This window comes from Lichenostomus cassidix, chromosome 1 (genome assembly GCF_008360975.1).
Source record: "Lichenostomus cassidix isolate B80296 chromosome 1, HeHo_3.0, whole genome shotgun sequence".
NCBI lineage: Eukaryota > Metazoa > Chordata > Aves > Passeriformes > Meliphagidae > Lichenostomus > Lichenostomus cassidix.
In genome coordinates this window covers 98,755,571-98,783,477 of record NC_139479.1, presented here as the reverse complement: position 1 = coordinate 98,783,477, position 27,907 = coordinate 98,755,571, and the positions used below count along the sequence as shown (strand labels likewise).

At 38.7% G+C, this 27,907-nt stretch overlaps 1 protein-coding gene across 3 annotated transcripts; it reads right to left on the bottom strand.

The window, feature by feature from the left end:
• Window positions 1–27,907, bottom strand: BACH1 (BTB domain and CNC homolog 1). Of its 3 annotated transcripts, none has more exons than XM_085073654.1 (5): window positions 27,844–27,907; window positions 15,785–16,079; window positions 11,553–12,944; window positions 9,596–9,802; window positions 1–3,360 (listed from the first exon to the last, which is right to left on the bottom strand). In XM_085073654.1, the coding sequence occupies exons 2-5, from the start codon at window positions 16,019–16,021 to the stop codon at window positions 2,899–2,901; spliced, it is 2,298 nt and encodes a 765-aa protein (XP_084929780.1). In that variant the 5' UTR covers window positions 16,022–16,079; window positions 27,844–27,907; the 3' UTR covers window positions 1–2,898. The 3 variants fall into 3 exon arrangements, with proteins under 3 accessions (XP_084929780.1, XP_084929792.1, XP_084929801.1); XM_085073666.1 differs by lacking the exon at window positions 27,844–27,907 and adding an exon at window positions 27,290–27,659; XM_085073675.1 differs by lacking the exon at window positions 27,844–27,907 and adding an exon at window positions 27,339–27,659.

The following is a 27,907-nucleotide window of genomic DNA, read 5'->3' as shown; positions in this document are numbered from 1 at the left end:
TTTGTAGAAAGGATAGTGTTTTTTATTGTAGTCTTAGAAAATACTGAATTATGAAAAATACAAAATCAAATGTTGTAATTATCTGTTTATTTTACAATCTGTATGCCATCATACCCTTATGGCTTTAAGATAGTCTGTCCGAAGTATTTTAAAACATGCTTTAACAAAGTATTTTACAATTTCAAAATTATTTCTTTACTGGAAGAAAAAAAAAATAAAACCAAACTCCAAAAACATTTTCCTGAGAATTCTGCATCATAAAAATTGTCATTCATTTGTAACATTTGCAAGTTGATGATATAGGCTATAGAAGTCAACATGCAACTTGTAGGTCTACAGTATTAAATAAATATTTAAAAAAATTATTTAGATGTAGCTGGTCAGGCAAAAACCTACCCACAAACTTCATCAAGTTCGTATCAGGTTTAAAAACGTGATGTTACTTTTATTATAGGTCAATGACTGACATGATTCCTGCACTGGAATACTTCCACCATCAGCTGTGTGGAATTCAGGCTGTGGCTGATCCCCAGACTGCAGCAGTGGAGCACAACTCTTTAGGGATATTCCAGCCTCAGACTTGGTCATCACTGACCTTGTTTCCCAACGTCTGCAGCCAAGCGTGCCAGGGCTTTGGGCTACTAGATAAGCTCATGGTCAGCCATTCTCAACAAAGATTCCCCACCTCATTATAACAAGGATTTGCCCCAAGGATTTCTATTTCCAAGCATGTGCACTATTAGGACAATGCTTTAATGCTATTGTCCACGTCATTTCAGAATATCACCAGCTTTAAAAGTGAGAGTAGTTAGGAATAGTAGAAGTTTGGGGGTTTCCATTTTGTTTTTGATTGTTTCTTGTTGGTTTGCTTTTTAAATAAAATGGAGACATTAAGAGCAAAATGCTGCCTAGGATGGAAGCCTGGGAGGGAGACAAGATAAAATCAACCAGGAATCTACAGAAACTTGAGAAAAAGCCCAGAGATCTTCATAAAGTAACACATATACAGGATCAAGATATCTCAATGATAGTAATTTGAAAGAATTTAAATTCAATTATCATGATGCCTGCCACGGAGTATTTATTTCTGAATTTCAATTACTGCAAGCATTGTGATTTATACAAGCTATGCTCCATCAGCGTATTTTTCCCTTAAAAAGTAATGATACATGATGAAAATCCAAGGATTCACAAGAGATTTGAATCAACTTTCAATCCCATAGGTGAGGTAGTGTAGTCATTTGTATTATGTGCTGGTCATGAGAAGTCCTGTTGAAATCTGTCAAATTTTTAACTTTTGTTTTAAATAAGTGGCTTACTGTATTTATTAATGCTATGTTACCTATGGGTGGTGGAGAGAGGGGAAAAAAAAGAGCGTTGCCAAGAACAAGCTTTGTCTCACTCCAAGATAAAACTGCAAAACAGTATTTACAAGGGCCTTGGCTTAGTCGCTGCCTACTGTACATGCACACAATGACACAAAAAGCTAATATAGATTCTGAGGTAGGAAATGAAGAATTCCACTGGCTTGTACAAGATTCTTCATGTTTTGTAAACCAGCAAACCCAAAGTTTTCTGTGGTGAGGTTCAATACTTAGTTCTGGTATGAGAATAACATCTAAAGAACAAAGCATCATTGGTATACAATATGCATTCACTGCTATGTAAAATCTAGAAGACAGGGGTTATTTTCAGTAGCTGAATTTCTCCTTCACAAAGTAATAAAGGAAATATCTCCAGCTCATTTCTTCAATAAACTTTTTAGATATCTACACTAATAGCACAAGCCATTGAAAACATACTACAGGTTTAGCCATAAAGTATCCTGAAGGCTAAGATTCTGAAATAGAGCTTTACTGGTCCCAGTGATCAGAGAACAAATGTATTTGTAACTTATTTGAGGCAGTTAGGCACTGAAAGAAAAAAAAATGTGGCACCTGAATACCTTAAAAAAAAGTCTGTCCTTAGACTTTCACAATATTTTGATTCCAACCTGCCACAAACCAGCAGCAAGCTTGAAGGTGCTAGGACAGTACATCACTATACAGCAGTGAGTATTAATAAGCCTATGGGATTCAGATGCCAGAGGATTCAATGCACACTCATCCAAGAACTACCAGTTTCAGATGTCTGCCTTCCACAGTATGTTGTTATTCCTCCTACTAAATTTAGAGAAGAGAACAGTATGTGGCAGCACCTCTGCTGCTCCAGTTCTTTTAACTCTGTACTAGAGACAAGGCAAAAGCACTTATTTAATAAAAGCCTACCACAAATCAATACTACTACTACTACTAGTAGCCTACTATTTTAATTCAGTAAAAGTCTGGGAGGAGAACAGCAGGAAGCAAGGAGCTGTTCCAGAGTGTACTTGCCAGAATCTCCTCATCCTGTCATATTATCTTAACCCATCTATAAAATGAACATTTACAGAGCTATGTAAGCTTCTTAAGGTTTGTCTACTAGGAAAAAAGAAGTCTTGGAAGAATTCCAGGTATAGAAGTCATTGTGCATAAACAGCTGTCAGGAGGCTTTCATTAAAATGCAGAGTGGCATTAAGTACTGTGGCATAAATCAGAGTATAGGCTGCTCTATACATGAACAAAACTTCCTCACAAATAAGCACCTATGCATTGAATTTATACTTTCCAACAACCTTCCTGAACCCTCCTTGGCATAACCACACAGGAAAAGCTCCAAGGCTGACACATACAAATTATGTTCTGGACCTACAGAGCAAACCCAAAGCTTGCCAAGTAATAATGGTGACCATGTAATTGTCAATGTAGTTTCAAAAGATTAAACTTTTGTCTTTTCTCTCATTTAGTAAGTTACTTTCCAATAATGCTCAATCCCACTTCTAGTTGCGATGTTGAGAAGCTGGCAATGAGAAGGAGAGATTCACTCATCTGTGGTGCATTTGTCAGTCATTTGCTGGCAGAAGTCTGTGATGCCACTGGTCTGTCCACACTGCTCCACAAGCGATGTTTGCTCCAATGTTCTGGCAGACACTGGATGCGGTTCTTGTACTTGATCGTACGTGGCCGCACACACACTTTTGACACACTGGTAACAGGAACTCTGTTCAGCTGTAGGTGTGACACCTGAAAGACCATTTGCTGATTCTACAGACACTGGTACCACAAGCTCACTATCAGATGGAGCTGTTTGTTCTCTTTTCGGGAACAAAAATGAGAGCGGACAATCTGAAGAAGAGTATTTTGCAAGTATTTGTATTTGCTCTTGACTCAAGGCTGCTTCCTTACACACCTGCTGGCAAAGTCCAGTCAGATTCTGCTTTGTCTCACCCAGAGTTGATAAAATGTGGTTTCTTTCCTTCAGTAAGTTCTCCTTCTCATTTTGCTGCAAAAAGAAAAATAGCATTTTAGTCTATATTTTAACATCAAAACTATGGTTTGTGCTCCTATCAAAGCTAAAACAAGACTTTAAATAATCTGGTCTCTGGAAAGAGAAGTAATTTGGCATTAAGAAAATAAACAGCAACACAATCAAACGTGTATCAAAAGGCCAATCCAAACCTCTCTGGAAGCATTATTAACTCACGTATTTGATATAGTTTTTCAGACATATAACTTTTTCCAAACTCATGCTGGCAGACAAAGGAGTAATTTGTAGTTACTGAACAAATGAAATGTAGTTTCATTTACTGTAAATATTCCTGAAGCACTAGTTCTACAGGGTAACACACATTACCGATGAGTCAACAAAACACTAAGCAGAGTCTTCATAGAGATCTGTATTTTAAAACTGAAATGTTGAAAATCAACCATCACATTTTAATTATTGATACTATTCCACTACATGAAAATAACTTCCATTCTCAAGAAGTGCCAAGTTCACCATAAGACAAACAATGAAGTTAAGTATAGTTTCTAAATTAGGTAGAAAATTTAAGAAAGGAAAAGAAAGAAGATGTGCTGAAGAACTGTCAACCTGGAGACATAAGGCAGCAGGATTGTCCAGCACACAGCAACAAACAGGATGGCAACTCACTAAAAAATATCAAGTAGAAAAAAATAGCCCTTACTAAATCAAGCTCTGTTTTTGCTTCAATGTGAATTTTTCTGAGGCTTCTGATACAATTGGCTGAAGATGAAAAGACACTGACAATTGAGATGTCTTTTCATCGAAACAAGCAATTTTTGAATGAAGAAAAATGAGGAAATGGCAAAGAAGGACAGGGAACAAGCAAGACCATCATGAAGAAGTTGAATGAAAAGGACGAAGAACGCAAAACCAAACATGTCACAACACAAACATTTAAAACACTGTAATTAATTAATTAAAAGAAGACACAGTTTTGAAGGCACACAAAGCTTTAAATAGTTTTCAAGTTTTAATCACAGGGTTACAACTATTGTTATGTCAATTCACTCCTGGCAAAGTTTATTATTTCCACTCCTCCTCACATCCATTTTTCCACAGAAACCTCATACTGCACCCTCTACAATTTTTTTTGAAAGAACTGATTAAATTTAGGCAACATTTGGCAAGGAGAGTGGTTGTTGCCAGTTTTTTTTGTCTAAAATTAATAGAAAGAGGACTTTGATAATAAATTTCTACTTGTCAGCATACTGGGAGCAGCTGTTAATCATAAAATTTGCTGCACTCAAAGAACCCATTAGGGGCACTGAGTCCAACTCCTGGTCCTGCACAGGACACTTGAAAAGTCACACCCTGTGCCTGAGAACACTTCTGAAGTTTGGACTTCTGAGAAGTCCAAACACTTCTTGAGCTGTCAGGCTGGTGCTGGGACCATTGCACTGGGGAGCCTGTTCCAGTGACCAATCAGCCTCTGGGGGAAAAAGCCTTTTTCTAATATCCAGCCTAAACCTCCCATAACACAGCTTTATGTTCTTTCCTCAAGTCCTGTCACTGGTCACAGAGAGATTAGTGTCTGCCCCTCCTGAGGATGCTGAAGACCTCAGTGAGGTTTCCCCTCAGTCTCCTTTTCTCCAGGCTGAACAGAACAAATGCCTGCAGTCACCCCTCATAGGGTTTCCCCCCTTCAGACCCTTCCCCATCCTCATGACACTTCTTTGGATGCTCTCCAATATCTTAACATCTTTCTTATATTGTGGTGCTCAAAATTGCACACAAAATTCAAAGTGAGGCTGCCCCAGAGCAGAACAGAGCAGAGTAGAGCAGAGCAGAGCAATCCCCTCCCTTGCCCAGCTGGCAATGCTGTGCCTGATGCCCCCCAGGACATGGATGCCCCTCCTGGCTGCCACGGCACTGCTGGCTCATGTTCATCTTGTCATCAACCAGGACTATGAGGTCCCTTTCCATGGTGCTGCTCTCCAGCCTCTCATTCCCCAGGGTTGCTCCATCTCAGGTGCAGAATCCAGCACTTGCCTTTGTTACACCTCACATGGTTGGTGATTGTCCAACTCTCCCATTTGTCCAGGTCTCTCTGCAGGGCCTCTCTGCCCCCAAGGGAGTTGACAACTCCTCTCAGTTTAGTGCCATTGGCAAACTTACTTAATGTTCCTTTGATTCCTGTGTGCAGGTCTTTAATGAAGATGGTGAGGAGCACAGGGCCAAGGATGGAGCCCTGCAGAACCCCACCAGTGGACAGTGCCAGGTGATGCCACCCCAGTCACTGTCACCATTTGTTCCTGATCCATGAGCCAGTTGCTCTCCCACCATATGATATGCTTATCCAGCTGTGGGCTGGACATTTTGTCCAGAAGAATCCTGGGAGAGCCTATCAAAAGCTGTGCTGAAGTCCAAGAGGATTACATCTACTGGCTTTCCTAGACAAGCTGGGTGAGTTACCCTGTCATACAAGGAAATTAGGTTTGACAAGTGGGACTTTCCCCTCATGGAGCCTTGCTGGCTGTGACTGATGCCTGCATTGTCCTCCAGGTGTTTTTCAATACTTATCAGAATAATATTTTCCATCCTGTTATGCAGATCACCAAATTTAAAATCACTTTAAGTACCTTTTGGGTATGTGGAGGCACTCAGCTGTGCATTATGGACCAATGAAATTAACTGTATTGCTGCTTAAAACAAACATGAACATTCAGGAATAGTCATTCCAGCATAAATTCCTCACCCCCCTTCTACTGACAGACTAATACATTTAAATATTATTGTTTTATTTTAGCCGCATTATACTAATACTATGAAGTAATGTCAGTTAGTTTTGAGGTCATAATAAACTGAGACCGCTTTTGAATCTTCTGGTAAAGAATGTACTTAGCTCACACAGCTCACAGCTTGTTATTATATAACTATATATATATATATATAAAACAAGATCTCAATCACATTTTTCTTGGATCACTAAAGCATCCTCCTCCTCGGCTACAGAATCTTCAGAGAAGTAGCGCTTCTTGAGATCAGTTGTCCTCTACTCTGCTCCCCCTCACAAATACTCTCATTTTAAAACTTTTGAAGTGAAAATCACAGGATGGGTCAAGTTGGAAGGCACCACAGTGGGTCATCTGGTCCAACCTCCCTGCTCAGGCAGGGTCATCCCATTGTACAGGAGAAAGTACAAGGAATGCAAATATACACAGGTTCTCTGAAAGAGCTGTTTCTAACAAGTGAACCTCTCCTTAAGTAGCTCTTGTGTATTCTCAAATACAGAACATTAATGACCAAAAAAACCACCCAGATTCACCTGAAAGGTCAATAAGCAAAGGCTATATGGGGGGGGGTAAAAAAATGACTTTATCAGTAGAGAAGATCAAGAGATACAGTCAAAGATAACTCTCTCAGATAACAGTTAGATCCAGCACTGAACAAGATTTTACTTCAATACAAGTAGAACTTAAGATTTCCAATACTACAAAATCACTTGGGAGGGCAGGTACCACAGCAGATCTGTAGTCTGAGCTCCTGCTCAAAACAAAGAGATCAGGTAAGATCAGGCTGCTCAGGGCTTTGCTCAGTCATGCCACAAACCCCTCCAAGATGGGGCATGCACAGCCTCTCTGGATAAACTGCTCCACTGCCTGCCTGTCCTCACTGTAATAAAGAAGTTTCCTTATATCCAGATGAAAATTACAAGGGCGGATTAAGAAAAATGACTCTCGTTCTCTTGCTGTCAAGTACTCCCCCCAGGAAGCTGGAGATCTTCCACTCTCAAGAGCTGTATAACCTCACGGACTGCCCCACATATATGGGCATGTAGCCATTAGGTTTCCCCATCCCTTTTCCAGGCAAAAGCCCCATTTCTTCTGCCTCTCACCACAGAAGTATTTCAGGCCTGGCCATCCCCAGTGGCCTTCACCAAACCTTCCTCCTGTCTATCAATGTGCTTCTGGAACTGGGAGGGGTCAAAACTCAGTAGAAGATTCAGTGTTAAAAGTGCCAAGTATAGGGTAACAACCACTGCCCTCCAACAACTGGCTGTGCTCCGGTTAACACAGCCTAGGACACTGATGACCTTTTTTTCAGCCTGGACATGTTGCTGACCCATGCTCAGCCTGCTGTCTGCCCAGACCCCAAGGCCCTTGTCAGCAAAGCTATTTGCCAGCTGTCAGTCTCCAGTCTCTAGTCAGGCAGGGGTCAGTCTGTTCCAAATACAGGACTTTTCCAAGAAACACACCACAAGTATCTTCTAATCTGAAAGAGAAAAAACTTGAAGCAACACCAAATAGAAATTAATTAACAAGACAGCATGCTGCACATACTGGAAACCAGCATGAGGAATTCCACCAAAAAGTATTTCCTAACAGGTAATACAGAATATTATCTACTTGTCAATGGTTGTCAAACTATAGCTACACCATTCTATTCCCTCTCAAAGTCACAGTACAGATGATACCATGAGAAGATCAAAGACTAACCGGCCTGAGACAAGACTGACCCAGAGTAACAGGAATAAGGCAGGAGCCATCATACATGAAGCAACCTGGATGTACCACACATAGCCCTTCACATTTCCACCCACCTGGAAATCATGCCTAGGCAGATCTTAATGTTTCTGTATTTGTGCACAACTTACACAAATTTGATGGTGCACCACATCTGCAGCTGTCAGACATGCTTAACAGCCTCAAACAGGGTCTTCTCAGGAATTTCTGAAGAAACTTATTTGCACAGTTGAAAAAAAAATGCTACTGGAACACATCTGTGCCTAGAGGATGATTTATATAATTCAGACCTCACCTCACAATTCTCAAGACTCAACACTCATTATCTAGACCTTGGACAGTGTTACCTGTCAAACAGCAGACATTCAGTCTGTTCCAGCACAGGTCTACAGAAAAAAGAATATTACATTATAATTATTAGTCTCTTGAACAATCACATGTCTAATCTTGCAGATCAACCTTTAATTCCCGGCCAAAGTATTGCAAAATATTGACAGAGTTACATAACAGAAATGGCAACATGATGACAAAACCAGGCAAAAAGTTCTGAAACATCAGAAATTCAACTTCTCTCTTCAGTCAGAATATTATTAATACAATCACCCGATTACCCTCCCTCATAGAACACCTTCTTCATTAAGCACAACCTGTTCTGTCAGCTCATGAGAGCTGTAGGGAACTGCAAGCCCTCCTTCAAAGTCTATAACCCCACTGCAGAAGTAGGAGTAGATGCAGTGAAAGATGATGGACTGCAAGAAAATAAGGTTATAGTCCATGGCACTTGGCTATAATTTTATTTTCCTTTTCGCTTTGAAGTCAAGAAAGACACAACACGACTGCTATGTCCCAGCTGATACAGATACCAAATTCAGGTACACCAAGCCTAAAATGCTTCACAAACAAGAATGAGAGTACAGTATTCCTAAACAACTGAACTATTTCGTGCGCACGGTATGATCAACTATGAAACTGAGATGAGAGAGTTAAAGACAGACTTGTTTTTCTGAAAAGCCACTCAATTATCTTCTTACCATTGTTACTTTTGGATAATCCTAACCTCAGATAACCTACATTTCTCTTAGATTACATATTTATCATCTTTTTATTGCCTTCTTAAAGAGGAGAAAATATATTAACAGATGGCTGCAGAGGAATCTGGAAGCATTAATACCTCAGCTACAATCTTGATGCAACTGCTAAAAAAGCAAGCAACTTCCCAAGTTCTTCTGTATCTTCCGCCTTTCTGCAAGGGTCTCATTTTTAACATTCAAGTCTCAGGAAACAGTTCACCAGCCCATGTTGGCATGTTCCAAGAACAGTACTTACACAACTAACAATTGCGTAATGGCAAACTTGATAATGAGCAATACCATGAGCTGAGGAACAAGATCTCAAAACAAGAAAGGGGAACAGGCAAAAAGCAGTACAGGATAATGGTCTGGGAATCATACAATTAAATTCAAAGCTTATGCATTTCAGAAACATCATTCACCAAAAGTTATGCTATGATGCTATGATGCATCTTTTATTTGAATGGAAACAAGTCCACAAAAGCATAGGTGTGTGTACTTAAGAGCAAGGCTCAGAAAAATATAGAACTGCTATCAAGAAGTTATACAAAGACTGATAAAGTTTTCTAAGCTTGAGTGGAAAAAGTAGTAAACCACCTCACTCTCAAACAACTGCCAGATAGCCAGTCAAGATGTTTAGAGAAAGACATGACAACAGAAATGATTATTTATACATACCAGTTTTTCAATTTCAGATTCAAGATTTTGTATGCAGTCAAGTTTTCTCTTGCGACATCGCTGTGCTGCAATTCTATTTTTACTTCGTCTTCGGATATCATGAATACAGTCCAATTGTTCAGGAGTTAATTTATGCATTTTCAGAAATGACTGGAAGTCATTTCTGGAAAGTGAGATAATCCTTTGTGCATTAAATGGCAGTTTTACCTAGAATATAAGATACAGTGGTAAATCCAAGGTGGAACTGATATACAAAAACACCAAGAAGTTTCCATTTTAAGCATTCTTTGACACATAACCCATCTTTCTTCCTACATCTCAGAGATAAGAGCAAACAAACGTATCCATCAGATGATGGAATGAAACCCAGGGGGTTCAACTATAGGAGCTCAAGCACAGGTGCAATAGAGTATTTGCACATTTACACTAGATCCTTACAAGCATATTCAGAGTAGGATGAAAGCTACTCACATGTGCAGCAAATATTCATGTGGTACACTCTAAGAAGATAAGTTACAGTTTAGTGAGGCACTAAACTGTAGCTTATAGTCACTAATATATATAGTCACTAACACAGTCTAAAGTTTCCCCAAAGCTGCTGTTAAGTTTACATCCTGCATACATTTTTATACCTACACTTTTTTTTTCTGCAGGAAAAGTTCATCTGAAACAGGCATTTCCTTAAAATACAGAAGTTACAATATTTGTCTTGTACTTGTTAGTGCTGGAGAAGAGAGAACTAGGCTCTTGCTACTGTTGTATACCTGAGCTACAAAAGCATCTGAGATCACAAAGTATTGATTAATACTGAAAAACATATTTACTTTTACAAAATAATCACCGTGGTTTTAGAGTATCCAACCAAAGACACTTTATTTTAATCCTTACATTTCAGTACAGTAAGTAGCAGAATATGTTACCTTTCTGTGGACAAAGATATGAATCTAGCTTAAAAAGAAAACAGAGAAACCTTTTCTCTGATTGGATACTACTACTGACAAACACACAAAAAATAATTAGAAAAAAAAAATCAGAGTACTGTCCTCAGCAATCATGCCATCTACTTCTCTGTCACATAAAGGTGAGGAGTGTATCTAACCAATTCTAGCCTTTCCAGCTTTGTGTATTGATGGCAGGTTCCACTTACATTCAGTATCAGTAAGGTCCTGCATCTTGAAAAGGAAAAAAACCCTGGTGCTTTGAGAACCAACTCAATTTTTGTAACATTGAATGATCCATTATGCAAAGGTACACTGCAATCCTATGATTCTAAGCACTGAGATGGAAATTGTGCCAGGAATATCACAAAATCTTTTAGGATTAGACTACTCTTGTATGGTATCTGCCTAAACCACTACCAAAGCAGTAACAAAGAAAGGAAGTGCCAAATAATTACTGCAGTTGGAGAAATAAAAATAACCTTAGTTTTTGAGAAGGTGATATTATTAAACACTCAGAAATACACAGCTACTGAAGCCAGCTTGAAGATCTGGCTTCACATTAAATCTGAAGTATCACTTCTGTCCCACCTTCACACCACAGCTCAGAATAAATCCAAGAAAACTGGTAAGTTTTCATTAAACAAAGGTTCCAAGAAGTTTAGTTTTCTTAAATCCAACTGAAGCAGATAGAAGAAAAAAAAAAATCTAAGAGAGAACCTTGTCTTGATTTAAGGCTCACAGCCTTTTCTGATAAAGTTGTTCCAGAAAAAATCTTAGAAGATTTAATATGTAAGCATGTAACACTTCAATATCTGACCAAAAATACTTTCATACTTTAATTCAGTCTCCTTGAATTAAGTGACCTTCCATATACACCTCTGAATGGTTATTTAACTTTCAGTTCCAGACTTTTAAAACAAGCAGCCACAGAAAAAACCCCAAAACACAGAAGACTCAGATTTTTGAATATGGCCTTAAGAGACGGGGAAGCAAAAGACACATCTGGATGTTCTTACCTCACATTCTTGCTCTCTTGCTGAACAGGATTCACTGTCTCCCTCAGTGTCAGTCTCCGAATCCTCTCCCAAACTTATCACATAGTTATAGGGACACTGTTCTTGTTGCTGCCTCTGATCATAATCTCCACTGCTCATTTCAGAGCTGTTGGAGCATCCTTCGGCACTAAGGTTGCTTATAAAGGGGCAGTTGACGGAATTCAGTGTTGTAAAAGTTCGCTGAGAGCAAGGTTCAGGGCTTTCACTGATCCTGATCCCCAGCCATGGACACTCAGATTTTTTCCCCGAATACACTGGCTCCAAGTACTCTTTAGAAACTGCAGGTGGTAAATGTATTTGACAGCCATCTGTGCTGTGAATATCACTCCAGAACCCCTGTGCCAGCTGTTCTGCTATCTCTCTCTCCACACTGCTTCGATCTCCAGCTGAGGTGAGGTTAGTGGCTTCCCTAATGCACATATCCACCTTTGAAGAGGGGTTACCCTGACTTTCAGTCTTGTCATGTCCAGCTCCAGTACCTGACACAGTTTTTTCAGCTAAGACTGTGTTGTTTTGCATACTACTGAAATTCAAGTTACCATATTGCTCGCAACTATGTAAAATAGACATAGAATTGAGTCCTTGAGGTGCAGCAGAGTTTTGGGGGAAAGCAGCAAGATCCATTTTATCCACAGGACATGACACATTCTGAGTTACTGAATCTCTCTTTGACTCTTCCTTTTTCTGAATGCCTTCTTCCCCTTCTTCCATTTCTACCTGAGTCTCTTCACAGTTTGAGACCAGCTGCATAGGTACACACTCCTGAGCTTTTTGTATGCCATCGTTATCAGGTATTTCCTTCTCAACAGAAGTTGCAAACGGTGGTAGCTGGATGTCTTTAATACTGGAATTGAATTCTGAAGTATGAACTTTGTCATTTCCAAAAGCTTTCTGGAATTTTCTATACTTTGGACATTGGGAAGATAAGCTGGAAGCACTACTCCTTTCTAAATGTACAGGATCACAGTTTTGATTGGCATTATCTTGGAGACCAGGCAATGATTTAGCATTTTCTTCATCTTTACAGAGCTTTGTGTCAGGGATTTGACTACATTCCTTTTCTAGAAGTGCTTCTACTTCATCACTTATTTCTAGGTCTCCATCATCTGCATTGCCAGTTTTAGGGTTTGCTTTCTGACAACCCTGTGTGCAACACTTCTTCCTAGGACATTCCCGCTGATCCAATTTAAAGTCCAAAAATCTGAATTTGAGAAACTGAAAACAGGACTCTTCAATATTGTGTACACCCAAAAATTCTGCGCATTTGCAAACTTCAGACACATTGTCTTTATTTAAAACAAGTTTTGCCGTATACGCAAACTGAAGCAAAGGACTAAATCCTTTAAGCGTTACCTATTACAAAAAAAAAAGGAAAAAAAAAAGAAAACAGACAGAAAAAGAAGATGACATTAATATGGTCAATTTGGTTTAAGCAGAGAAATATACAAATTTACCTGTCCTGCCAGCAAGACAGAGTATAAGACAAAAGCAGCAGATTTGTTCTATTGTGAACACCTGGTCAAACTCATTCTTAAAGAATTCTTCCTGCACATTTTGTGACAGTTATCTTCTTCACTGTGATCAATCACTTAACAAAATGTTCTGGCAGCACAGTACTAAAAGTGAAAAATATTGCTGTATGCTGAAACCCAGTAACTGGATTACAGCTTCACAAAGATCTCTTTCAAAGCAAGTTGTATATGAATTACTCTAGAGTAAGAGTATGCTGCTGGTATTTAATTGTACTTTTTGAAGAGCAATTACTGTTAATTACTCAGTTGTATGCACCATTGATGTAAAGAAGTCTGAAAAATGGAGTTTGACCACATATAATTTACTACTGTAGCCACCTACTCCTTTCTTCCTCCCATAGATTAGGAGAAATACACCCAAGAACTGTATACAAACAATTCTCAGTTTAAAGCCCCTTTGGAGTAAGTAATTTTAATTGAACATTTATGTATTCACAACAGTTGCCTGACAGGGAATTCAGGGATAAACAAAAGCTGTATCGTTACAAACTGCACAAGATCTTCTACACATGAAAAAAATTACTAAGGAATGAAGTAGAGAGCCACAAACAGATCCTCATATAACCAACTACATGACACTTCCTTTAGCCTTTTCTCTGCAAATAAAGGATAAAACAGTATGTCTACTATTAATCAAACCTTAAGTTCACACTCTGCTCCCTGCCTTTACTGAAATGAACAGTATTGTATGCTAAACAAAGCACTATATCAATGCATTAACTACACTGAATCCTTCTGCCAGCAAAATAATGAAGTATTCATGCAATTCAACTTAAGAATCAGTTGAGGGTTTGTTTACATTGGTTTTTTCAATAGTTGTTTGGTGCGTTCTTTTTAAAGAACACAACACGTGAAAGAAAGTTGAAGAGATCTGCACAGTGAGCAGTTCTGTAAAACTGTCTGTAAACCCTTATGACCTACCTGAAGAATTCTTAAAATAGCATTTGAAATATGCTCTGGAGAGACTAATGATTACCATGTTAATTCATCCCTTACAAAGTGAGGAAGTAGAATGTAAAAGACAGTTTATCTATAAGCTGTCAAGAAGTCTTCAAACTTGGTGCAGTTAGCAAAACATTAAAGTGGATTTACAAATACATAGCACTCATAAATTAAACTGAAAGAAAAAAATTATGTTATTTTAAAACTGTACCTTATTTCTATTTAAGGGAGAAACATTGCTATAATTGCAAGGATCAAGAGGGGAGAAACACTCCTTTCACTTTCTCTTACACATTTCTAGCTAGCTATGCTCAAACAAGAAAGAACCCTAGAAAAACTTAGTCTGACTGACCTAGAAAACTAACTCTTGCAGTAAGTCACTTATTTAATTTTAATTTGGGATGAAAGTCAAAGAATAAAAACACTGGCAGAAAAAACAACAGACCCTACACAAAGAGGGCAATAGTTAGTCTTTACAATATAAAATCTATGAAGTACTTGAATTCTAAAAAGATTTTTGGTATACCAGATTGTGGTCTGCTGTCTTTCAATTTACACATCAAGTATTTTGGATGATTATAAAGGCTAAAAAAACAAACAAAAAAAACCACACATCAAACCATGTGGTCAGTGTTTGTCTCTAATCTTAGATATGCAGCTTCACAAACTAACCGTTTTCAAAATCTTTAGCATTTCCCAGAAGACAAGCTCAAGTTGCTGTCTTAAAATGCTTTTACCAGAGAAGTGATCTGATAATATAATTAGAAGATGAGATTCACTGTTAGTATTTTTGCTACTTGGTTCAGCAGATTCAGTTCTTACATCTGTAATAATAGATACATTGAGTCCTCTCAAGTCTACATTGTAGTAAATACCACCATTACGTTCTTCCATTTTCTGCACAAACTCTCATTCCTTCCAACTCAGGTTTATTTCACAGATTCACACCTCATACAACTTATAACTTAACTACATATTAACTAATTAAATGTATTGGATGCTCCAGATATGTACTAATACATTTTCCTTCCAATGCATGTCAGGTTCTGGCTCATTCCCACTGAATGCCTTTAAATAAAAGCTACAAATATGTATTTTAGGGGTATAAGAAGAAAACAAGTAATTGCAATACATCTTCTCAGTCCTAACAATAATAAAACACAGTAAAGAAAACCCAAGCTGCTAATGATTAGTGTGTAAAAAGGATGGAAAACTGAGCCAGAGGAAATTGTAAATAACAGTAAGCAACAACAAAAAATATGCACAGCTGTTTTACTCAAACATACAAAGCCAAATCTTAATGAAACTAATTCAAAGGTATTACAATTTTAAGCTTCATTTATTATTTGAAAAATGCTCTCTTGTCATGTAAAAGAACTAGATCTGCAGTATCTCCTTATCATTTAAGTCCTGTTTTTGACAAAAAAATCCTTTGAAAGAGGTGCATAATTTAAAAAGTAATACATAATTAATTGTAAAGATCTCCCCAACATATTTCCCATGACAACAGTCACTTATGTGCAGTCTGTGATAAACACTCCTATTTGTCTAGCCTTTACTTCAACCAACAGCAGCTTTACAACTTGGAAATTTCTTCCCTTCAGGCCTTAAACCCTGTACTTTAACTTGTCAGTTAAACCCCAGTCTACTGTAAAAGAGAACTGAACAAAGCAGGTTAGAAGCACTGGCAGGTAAAATGCAGAAGGGAGTGACACTCACCTCTTCGGGTAAAGTGATGATAAGATCAGCGTCCACCTGGCCCACAATTCTTGAAAGGAAGTAACTGCTGCAAGCTGCAAGCACAGCTTTGTGAGCCCGAAATCGCTGATCTTCCACTAAAATTGTAACATCACAAAGGATATCTTGCTTTCGCTGATCATCAAGGCTGAGGAGTACATTGGTACTGTGCACTGACGATTCATAGGCAAACACCACACTGTTCTCACTTAGAGACATTCTGTATCACAGGTGGTAGTGTGACGCTCAGTGGAAAGCATGCTTCTGTGCTTCAAATCTGGGGGAGCAAAGAAACAAGTTGTACACCTGAAAGTCATATCCAACAGGAACCTATCAGCACTGAAATGTGAGCACATTAAACATGCACTGTCCTGGATTAATTCTTCTTCAAATTAGAACTCAGTATTTCATATATGTTAATACATAAATACATGCTTGTGATCATTTAAAGCACCCAAACCTTGATTGGTACATCTTAACACTGCTTTTGTAGTCTTGTAGAAGAAAAAAGGGACTTCAGCAATAAAGAACAGTTCTTTCCTCAGCAAGAGATTCAGAGTCATAAATTTATTGTAACACCTAGAAATTCTCAGCTTTCACTCTTAGTAATTGGTATATTCTAACTCCAACACTACAAAAATGTAAAAAGAAATAAATAAAACAGATGCATTAAAATAAAATTCTTCAAAATGCTATGTGAGCTACTTCTGTTTACTGATTCACCTAGTGCAAACTAAGACGTGTGTTCTCTCTTCTTTCTAAAGTATTTTGTCTGCTAAACCAATCAGGCATTGGTAAAACATGCTGATTTCCTCTCTAGTACAATGGTGTTTTGTTTTTAAATTTGAATTCTCTACCTGCCTCAGTGCAACCTGTGCCCCCCACTTTTCTGTTCATGACTACTTGATTTGTCACACTTGTTACCAGTTTGCTTTCCTAATGGATCAGTATGATTCAGATCACCTGGCAATGGAATCCCTTTTCTGATAGCGCAAAGTCCTGAACAGTATTCATTGGAAAATAAACAGTAAAAGTGATACAATATTTAAAACCTTCAAATAAACTCATATATAATGGTTCTGATGATTCCTGAATTTGCAAAAAAGAAAAGAAGAAAACAAAAACAAGGGCTAGGGAGAAGGCAGCTCTGATAGAGAGTGCAAAGTTTAGAAGTATTTCCAAGTCTGATCTTTACACTGCATTTCACTTGAAATTGAGCCCTTCTTCCAATTAAAAGGAAGAAAAAAAAGAGGACTAGCAAGAACCCCTGCTTCATCAAGAAACCAAATAGATTTGGAACCACCCTGCAAAGAAAATACAGTATTACTAGGACAAGCTATACCTTATCAAACCAAGCATTCAGATTACACTTGACTAGTTACCCCAGAGTTCCTGTAACTGAGCACAGCTGTGGAGACTCACTTCAGCTGACAAGGGACTACCTCATCCTTCTATTGCTCAACAGAGGTTGTTACCATCTGCCAGCTCCCAACAATAATAAAACTACAGCCAGTGCAAATCCTCAGGTTTCAGATGTGGGGAAACTTTCACAACATGGGGAGGGTGGAGGGCATGGCCATATTTAAACACACTGCAGAAAAAGCAACCACGCTGCCAGCTGTGCTCCTGGTTACTCACTGCTCAAGCTATTTTCATGGCACACAGGCATTTTGAGTGAACTTCTGAACAGAGAGGGAAGAAAAAGATCCCCATTTGCAGTGGCAATAGCAGCACAGTACCAGTCTGAACCCCAGGAAAGTGCAGAGCGTATCAGCATTACCTGCCCTTCCCACTCCCTTATGGAACACTGTGCACTCGACTTCACCAATAAAATGTATGAATGTATGGTGAAAATAAAAGTTCTGGGGGGGGAAAGCCCCAAAAGTTCCACAAATCTGAGTTTTCCCAACTAAGAAGTGGTAAAGGAAAGTGTTATATACCACGCAGTGTTAACCCTAAAGGGCTTATTTTTGGAAGGAAACAGTTTAAATGTTTTCATATACCTAATAACAAGACTACAGAGATTTGTTAACTTAGGAAATATTTAATTTTCAATCAATTTAAATGGGAATGAAAGAATTCCTCATTGAACTGCTATTAATGAAATTCTATTTTTATAAGAGCTCATGAGAAGTAAACATGCAATATAAATTATATATTCCTAACTCAATTGCTCTATAGCCTTAACTTACCATATTCCTCATATCTTCATTCACAGCACACAGAGTTTAATAAAGTGCAACTCTGTATTTTTTACAACGTAAAAAAACCCAAAACACCAAAGAGGAATGGAGGACAAAATGGAAGAATTGAAGACTAAATCCACAATTTGGTGGGGAGCACAGGAAAGTATTATCGATGAGGACATATTTTGGGTGAACACTCAGGCAAAACTCCTGAGGGAGACTACAGTTAAAGGCAAACCTTAAAATGTTCTTTTCTATCTTTTTTGAAGAAAGAACCCTTAGACAGACAACACACATTATATATGATGGTTTTGGTTTTTTTCCTGATAAAAGAATCAATTCCAATATCCAGTTCAGTTCACTACACGTCCATAGCACAGAAGGCTAAAAGGAACACTAGTTTATTTCTATTTTTACAGATACAAACAAATGTATGCTGAGAAGAGTCAATCCTCCTCTTCACTCATCTCTGCAAAGCACACACCATGCTTTCAAAACAGCTTGCGGACTACCTGAAACACTGTGAAAGAGCTTTCAATGTTGCAGCTGCCAAAAAAAATAAAATAGCTTTCAACATTGAAATACTACCTTCTGTTTCTTGAGAAGTGAACTAAATACTTAGTTTGAGCATAATGCAATGTAACACTTTACTCTGACAGAATGTTGTAGTTCCTAATTGTGAGGACTTCATCAACCAAGTTGTTTCCCTGTTATATGTAAACAGGATGAAAGGTTTTTCGAGGTATCCATAATATAAAATGCAGCATTTAATAAGCATTTCAAATTTTAAAGGAACCTTTAAAAAAACCCACAACAACAAAAAAACCCCCACACTCCTACACTACACTCAAACATCAAATTTCTCCCAGTCTTTGAAAAATCTAGTTACTCTCACATATGATAAAAAGAAATCCAAAGGTAAAGCACCAGAAAACTGAAAATGCTGGTGAGAATAAAAAACATCAAAAAGGAAAGGGAAAATGTAACCACTGTGAAAAGCTGTAACACTTAAGAGAAGTACTAACTGAGGTCAAACTTGTGGAAGCCTGAATTCTGCTTTCCAGTTGTGTTATAAAGGTACAGCACACTTTTATGATAGTAAATGTCATGACAGCCAACCAGATTTTGCACAGTGGTGTGAGTACATAACAACTTCTCTATAGCTAGATTTGTTGTACACACATCCACAACAAAAACACTGTCATAGCAAAGAGAAAAAGTATATCTCTTCTGTAAACTGTTTAATTTCTCTTCTACCATAACTGTCCTTCTGGAGCACTCTGAATTCTTAAAATTAGTTTTATTTATGAATGGATGGACAAAGAGGAGAAAAGGTACAAAACAGAGAAAACAATTCAATGATGCTTTTAAAAGAAGTTTTATAAAACTTACAAGCTTGTGCTGGAACTGTCATATAAGGATAGGCTCTTCTAGGCTTTTTTTGTCCATTTTACATAATTAAATTTTCTACAAATATTATTTATCAGGGTCTTTTTTCCCCACTCTCAGTAACATTATACATAAGCAGCAACCAGGAAAATTAACACTACAAACAACAATAATAAATGATTTCCTTGCAAACCAGCCTAAAACTCCTATCAAGGTATTGTTATTTTTAAAAAAACCTTCGAGCAAGGAAAACTGAAAGTAAGCACAGATAACTTTTAAGAGTATTCCACAAGTCAGCAGATGATTACACTGTTCACAAAGGAGGTCACAACAACTATGTGATTGAAAAAGATGCTAAGAAAAAAACATGCAAGAATATTCTTTAAGATACTTGTTACAGATACTACCATCACAAATACAGAGTCCAAAAAAATCTTCCAAAACTTAAAATAGCTCTTACGATACAGGTTGGAAGGATAAGGAAGAAACAACACAAAAGCTCACTTACTACAAATCCTCAGTTAGTGGAAGAAAACTAGTACTGTAAACATTCCTCAGATTCCTCTCACCTGAAGCCCTGCACACCTAGTAACCTCCTACTCTCGAGAGAAGGCAAAAAAATTTAAAAAGTGAACATATGCATACACACATGCTTGTATAAAACCTACATAAACATTTGAAGCACAATCAATCAAGTTCTGCTTTGAGAACAGAACCAAGCCTACTATTATGAAGTTTTCATGTTTTATCAGTGATTTTGAGACAAAAAATGTTTTGCACACACACAAAAATATTTCCTTCCTATTACCAGCTATAAAACATTATTCTGCTTTATCAAAGAGAAGTAACTATTTTTTTCTCCCTACTAGCATACAATTATAAAAACTAAGTCCAACAGTTACCTGCAAAATTACCATATCTTCAGTAAATTTAGACACCTCTACATCCAAATGACTATATATACATATTTAATTCCAACGAACATATAAATACTTATCTCAATGAAAATCAGTATTGCAACCACATTTAAAAAAAGGAATAAACATTTGTTTAAGTACACAGTATAGAGACCAAAGCAAGATGCCTATTAGGACTCACTACAAAATACATATCCAAGGCTCATTTTTCTCAAGCATTTGAGATTATTCATTATATTATTACAGGAAAGTAATTGTGAAGTATAGTTAGTGTGAGGTAATTGAAAATTAGGCTGCAGGTTTGCTCATCTGATTGCTTACACCTGGTAGCAATTACTGCTCTTTACTAACTTACCGGAGAATAAAGGTAGATATAAAATTCCTTACCTTCTCCCACCACAATCACTGCTTTAAAGAGTAACTTGGTGCAGATCCTCAGGTTAACCATAAAGTCTCCCCACTGATACTTAAAAAAAAAAAAAGTATGTATTCCAAAGATGAAATCATTATGGCTGAAACCGGGTAAAGTTATAAGGAACTGTTGTTGCTAAGTTACAGAAGAAAAAGAGTTGTAAAACAGGTAACCCTGTTGAAGAATATACCTAGTGCAGGTAGGGTACAACAGGAGAAACAGAGGACCACAATAGTGAGTACTTTTCACCCACACACAAGGTAGATAAACTTTCACCCAAGCTCAGCAGCAGCACCACCAGTAAGAGTACACTCAACATCCTGTGGACAAACAAGTGTCCCGTAAGAGTTGAAGGAAGATCAAAAGCATCGAGTTGTCAATGAAGCTTACAAAAGCATACATTTGTGCACATGTTTACCAAAATACTTTTTAAATATGCTGAGGTTGAATGTTTCAAGTGTCATTAAAGAGACTAAATCAGAGCACAGGAACCCATGGAAATCAATGATGGTCATACCTTTACTACTTTGAAGACTTTCAGGAAAAACATAGCTCGTTACATTTTACAATCTCAACCCTTGGTGCTAAATCCAAGGACATGGAAAATAAAATTCCATTATCTAATGGTCACCAAGATACAATGGTCACCAAATCCAGAGGCAGCATCCATCCCCACATACCAAAGCTTGTCTTCCAAATCCTTTTTTCCCCTCCAAACTACAGGTTTTTCAAATTCAGGAAAAAACCAGACTGAAGGGCAGAGTAGACTAGAGAAGGTTTTGATACAGAAACCATTTGATACCCTCCCTCTCCTCCTGGACAGCTGAGGTCCAGTAAGCCTTGCAGAGCAGTTACTCCTATCCAGCAGGACCTCACTGCCCCTCTGTGACTGGCAATTTCCTTATCACCAGCTCAACATTGAAGAAGAAAGGACTCATCCAAAGGAAACCAGATTCAATTCAATCTAGGATCCAAACCCAACAATTGTCTCAAAGACTCAATGCCAAATAAAACACAGGAATTTACCTTGTTACCATCAATTGTAACACAGCTATGAGCGAGCTGTGCAATAAACCAGCAAAAGCTGACTTGTGGTCCTTTGGTTTTAAGCTCCACTAAGACAGCCATACTTCTTGCAAGAGCCAAGCAAAAACACTTGAGCTACAAGAGTTAAATCCTATGAGCTCAGTACTTTTTTTTTTTTTTAAGAGCAACAACCTCTTATTTTCCATTGGTGAACAAATCCAATTCAGATATACCTATAAAGAAGAGCTAAGTTTTTATTCCTAGATTCAGGTATCAATTCGGTATTGATTCAGGTATCAGCTCTACCATCCAAATTAACTCAGTCTACACACGTTTGGCTTTTTTTTGATCTACACCTACCGGGTATTTCCTGTACAAGATCCAACTAAAAGTTACCCAAATTACTAAAAATGTAAACAAGACCCTGGTCCTTAGTCTCTTCTAAGTGAACGAGCACTCACCAATACCACACTGGATAGCAAACCTTTTTAGGAATCACAGTACCTGTCATTTGCAGACTGGTGAAGTTCTGAAATAAGAGAGCAGAGAGGAAAGCTCCACTTGGTAGCTGCAGAACCCAGGCAGGACACACCTTGGCTGTTGCTGCTTTGTGAGCTGGTTGAACTTGGGCACCCAGATGTAAATTCAGTTGTGATCACCATCATGATAAAATTAGCAAGATTAATTTATCACCGAGCAGACAATAAGGGTCTGTTCAGTTATCACCATGCTTCTAACATTTTTGTATTCTTGGAACACTTCAAATTCATCAACAGTTGGAAACAATACAATTGCAGACCCTCAAAAATATAGCCTGGACAAAACAAACTCTTGGTGCTACTGACTATTATGCTGATTTTTGAGTAAGTTCTTGCAGGTGACTTGTCTCCATCAGTTCTCTTAGGGTTGAAATTTACATTTACTTTAGCCTACAAAAAAATTTCTGTTACCCACAGATGTGAAGTCCAAAGGGACAACTATAATTTACTAATGCTAAAACAAGACAGTTTAGATGAGACACAGCTCATTCAAAATACACTGCAAAGGCTTTTTTTCTACAGTTTTATCTCTGTGTCCTTGCTCCCAGCTATATCCTTTTAAGGAAATAGTTATATTACAGATGAATGCCTACAGTGGTTAGTAGCTGCTGATTCACAATATGCTGACAAAGAATGAACAAGCATTTTAGTGTGCATGCTTATTGCTTCATCTTCAAAAAGACTGCAAAAGAGAAAAGTGATTAAAAAAGCAAAAAATCAAGCTTTGCTGCCCAAGAACAGTGCTTTCCCCTTTAGGAAAAAAGTACATTTAATCTTCAGATATCAGCAGAGTCATAATTCTAAATTGCATTCTTTATTAGTCTAACACCTGGATGATATTAATTACATAAATGAGCTTTTAAAATATTACTAGTTTGTATTTTTGTAGCATAATTCTTAACACTGCATTTGGACTCTTGTGAAGTCACAAGTGAGTATTAAAAAGAAACACGGGAAGTCTGGCAAGTCTTAAGTCTGTGCTAAGAGTCTTAATTTGTTTTCCAGGTTCTACGACTGAATACACACTTTTTTCTTAGTATTTGCAAGCTATATGAGAAGCTGGGAGACAGGAAGGAGACTATGGGGGATCCTGAGAACGTTATTATTCACAAGCCTCCAGAAGCCATGATTTTAAAAGGAAAAAAAGAGATTGATACCATGTAACCATAGAAATTTTCCACCGAAGTTTGAAACGTTTCTCCCAGAGGATGACGCTAAGCCCATATCAAAGCCAAAAAATTCCCAAACTACTCCGCAGTTCACCATTATTTTAGACGACACTAATTGTTTAATTTTTGGATTAAGGATAAAAATCACATTGGGGGATTTGGTTTGATTCACTGCTAAAAAATGAAATAGGTCTGAAGGGATTTCACAGACTCCTCTGAAAAATTCCATCGTTTACAGCCCTTCAATTGTGCTGGTATTCAAAGGAAGTTACTCTGGAAAGAAAACAATGCACAGACTTTCTAAAGATCTTTAAAAAAAACCCAAAGCACCTAACAACAACAAAAATAACCACAAACACAACATCCCAAAAATACAAGTAAAAACTGGTGGTTTTTTCATAAATAAGAATTAGGTTAGATAATACCATATTCACTTAGGATAAGTAAAGCATGCACAACTAAAATCTACTGTCAACCCCTGCCTTTGTTTAAAGGACAAACACCTTTGTATTTAGAGCTACATATTCTACTTGTTGCCACAGTTAAACTACATTAATAACTTTGGCTTAATGACTATCACAATCCATTTACAAGCATATATGCAAAAATATTTATTACAAATACTAAATTAAACATTTAATGCATTGTACTTTAACTCAGAAGGACACAAGAAACAACCTGAAAGAAACGTAAAGCAGCTCTATTGCCAAGTCAAAGAAAATACGTTTTGAAATTACATTTAGAATCTAATTTCTGGTATTATCTGTTTAACTTTCATTTGTTTCCACGACTGTTCTTCACAGTATGTGAAACTGAAAATCTGCAAATATTTTAGACATAAATCAGAAAGAGCTTCAGAAACATTTCTATGAAAACAGAACAGCACAGGTTTATCATGACTGACCATAACTATATAAAAATAAAATAAAAAAAGAAAAATAAAAAAGAAGACCAGGCTTCAGATAGTAGCACTAGTAAAGTTCTCCACCAAATCACATCAAGCTGTCTCAGTTTTCCCATCCTGAAACCGTAGATAATTTCCTATCTGACATATGATGTCAAAAGACATGATTTTACTAGCGGATCTTACTAGCTAGCAGAGCTAGGGTTCTCCAGCTCTGGGAACTTCAGCATCACATGGACATGGAACTTCTGGAATGAGCCTAGAGAAGAACACAAAGATACTGAGGGCTTGAGCCCCTCTGCTCCAGAGACAGGCTGAGAGAGCTGGGGGTGCTCAGCCTGGAGAAGAAAAGGCTCCAGGGAGACCTCAGAGCCCCTGCCAGTGCCTAAAGGCGTTCCAGGAGAGCTGGAGAGGGACTCTGGACAAGGGTCTGAGGAGACAGGACCAGGAGGAATGGCTTCAAATTGACAGAAGGTAAGGTTAGCTATTAGAAAAATTCTTCCCTGTGAGGGTGCTCAGGCACTGGAATAGGTTGTTCAGAGAAGCTGGGTCTGCCCCGTTCCTGGAACTGTTCAAAGCCAGGTTGGATGGGGATTGGATCAATCTGATCTGGTAGAAGGTGTCCCTGTCCATGGCAGGGGGCTAGAATTAGATGATCTTTAAGGTCCCTTCCAACCCAAACCACTCTTAGGATTCTGTGACTTGATGACCTTAAAAATAGCATGAACAGGGAGAGCAAGTGCCATATATTTACTTATTGAAGTATTTGTCAATGGGCCAAGACTGGAATCCAAACACCTACAAACATTACATTGACAGTTCAAATAAAGTCATTCACAAACAAATTATCTCAGCAGAATCATAAAGATTAAGTGAATATTCTTTAAAACACAGGCTCTCATTTAAAGATACTGAGTGACTGATACCCTAGGCTACACCTCTCCCACCCTCCAATGTATGTTTAATGATTAAACTCAATTTATTTGTATTTCACCAATGCTTCTAAAGTCAATTTACCCTTCACAGCACACTTTCCCCTTTTTAAAGCTTCAGTAGCTGATCAGTCAGTTGAGCCTTACTCTGACCTGCTAACTCACATTTATACAAAACACTACTTTTTCTCTCCATACTTAACAAGAACAAAACTTTCTTCCACCCTTAAGCGGGCCTTAACTGAAAACCACGGCATACTGCTGGGGACAGAGTGACTTGCAATGCAGCCCATGATTTATTACTGCAAAGTAAGTCTTTCTATTACTTTTAGTCCCCTCCAGACTGCTTACCTCTGAACTAGAGGTGGGGGCAGGGAAAGCTGCAGGTGGATCCTCACACATTATCCCCACTGTGGTCACAGCAGGCTGAACCTACACAATTTAATGATTGTTTCAGCAGTTAATTTTGGCTCACTCGAGGTTTTGCTCCTACCCACATTTGCATCAACTAACACACTACCTCTGATTTAACTAAAGACTACATGCAAACAGGACTTACATTATGAATACCACAAGGATTTTTCCTACCCCACAAAACCTCCCCCATGAAACCCTCAGTGGTCGAATTCTACAGGACAATTAAAATGACAGCATTCAGATATAAACATGAACCCCCTGACTGACCTACTACTCCTCTTCCTTCCAAACCAGCATTCCCAGTGAAGGGAGAAAGACAGGACTACAATTAAAAGAAAATGCATTAAGTGTTTCTAGAAACACTTTGATTATCAAGACACAGAAAGTGGGAAGGTGGGGATAACATGACAAGGAGACTTGTTGAGCTATGTTTCCCTAAAGCATAGGGCAGAGTTACTTGGGACTTACAGAACTTATGTGCAAAGATCTGTCAATTCTACATCTAGCAAGACTGCCCACCTGATCCAAACAATCGGGTAAAGAGTATGGGTTTTAATACTAGACAATCCTTATAATAACAAATTTATTACTGTTCAAAATATCCTTTGCATAAGAATTTTAGAACCTATTAAAAGCAAATAAACATTTAACACACTAAGATCTTCCACATTTTCCCATATAAACTCAAAGATACAGCTGATGGAAGTTAAAGCTCCACTTTAGCATTTTGGTTAAAATCAGAAGCATGCTAGTGAAGCAAACTTCCCAAACAGCCCACTTAGTATGCTTTCGTTCACTTCACAAGATGCACCCAGGCAAGAGTAGGTTCTTTTATAGAACAGATTAGCAAACACACTCTAGAAGTTCTCACACATTCCAAATACTAAGCGTTTCAGTAGCCAGGTCAAAGGAAGCCCTCCTGAAAAACATAGTGGGTATTCGGTTTACAGTGACAACTGTTTCTCTCTGCAAATCTACCTATTTTGGGCCTCACTGCTTGCTAAGGTACACACAGACTTACTCACATGTGTTACAGCACCCAAGAGTAATTATGCTATTTAAGTCATCTGTAAAGTTAAACTCATATTACAAATTGTATTTCGTGGTTTTACCTTACTTTAAGGTGGTTTAATTCAGACTCACCATGTTGACAGGAACATAGTCCTGTATTTTCTTTGCTGTGTGGCATAATACTTGAGATTAAAGAACTGACTCTATATGCTAGAGCATTCTGAGTGCTGCATCACCTTAATTTACAGTCCTTCCGGATTACAATTATTCCCTTACTGCACCCAGATGTTCTGCACAGAGAGAAACTGCCTTCCTCAAGTGCCTCAAATAAATGTATCTGTCAAAATTCACTGTATATATAGTTATCTTTACTGCTAGAACACTTTCTCTTTTATAATTTAATACGCATTTGAAAGACCGAGCTGTTGATGATTTTGAGATTACTGTTTACTATCATGCTAAAATGGAAAATTATTCTTTTGTGATTGCTACATTTTCACCAGGCCCCAAAACATGCCAAGGATCTCCCCGTACGGAACAGGACGGGCAGGACTTGTATTTCATTGTTTACAGTCTAAAACAGACCTTTCCCGGCTCCTCGCAAAGGCAAACAAACACCAGCTGCACGTCTCACCCCGGCAGAGCGGGGTTCCTGCCGAACTCCCGGCGGAGCCGAGCTGCCTCTTTCGCACAGTGCCGGGGAACGCGGCGTGGGAGAGTCACGCCCGTGTCAGCGGGGCACAAGGGCACCCGTGCAAGCCGGGGCCGAGACACGGAGCAAGGAGCGGGCACAGGCCCCAGGAGAAGGAGGGCAATATCCGCAGCACGGCACTGCCGAGAGAAAGCCGCCGCCGCTGCCCGACGCTGACAGGGCGCCTCCGCCACCGCCCCGGCGCCCCCGCGGGCGGGACCCCCGGCCCTTCACGGGCTGGGCCAGGCCGGGACGGGTCACGGAGTGCGCGCTGCGGGCGAGAAAAGGCCGCGTCACTGGCACCACCCCCGCGACCGCGCCGTGACCCCCGCCTCGCCGCGACCCCCTCTCGAAGGGTGCTGCCTTCGCACCCCCGCCGCCAACCCTTCCCCGGGCACGCGCACACTTCCCGCCGGGGCCGGTTCGGCTCGGCGCGGCTCAGCTTTACCTCGGTGTCCGCCGCCGTGGGCCGGAGGGCAGCAGTGCCGCCCCGTCTCGCCCCGTGCCGTGCC

What these genes read in the sequence shown, in the direction of transcription:
- BACH1 (XM_085073654.1), bottom strand. Translation starts at nt 16,021, where the DNA reads ATGTCTCTAAGTGAGAACAGTGTGGTGTTTGCCTATGAATCGTCAGTG. An exon ending in TCATCACTTTACCCGAAGAG is followed by an intron (nt 12,945 to 15,784) that starts GTGAGTGTCACT and finishes TTTTTGTAATAG; the next exon opens with GTAACGCTTAAAGGATTTAG. An exon ending in CAAGAGAGCAAGAATGTGAG is followed by an intron (nt 9,803 to 11,552) that starts GTAAGAACATCC and finishes CTTATATTCTAG; the next exon opens with GTAAAACTGCCATTTAATGC.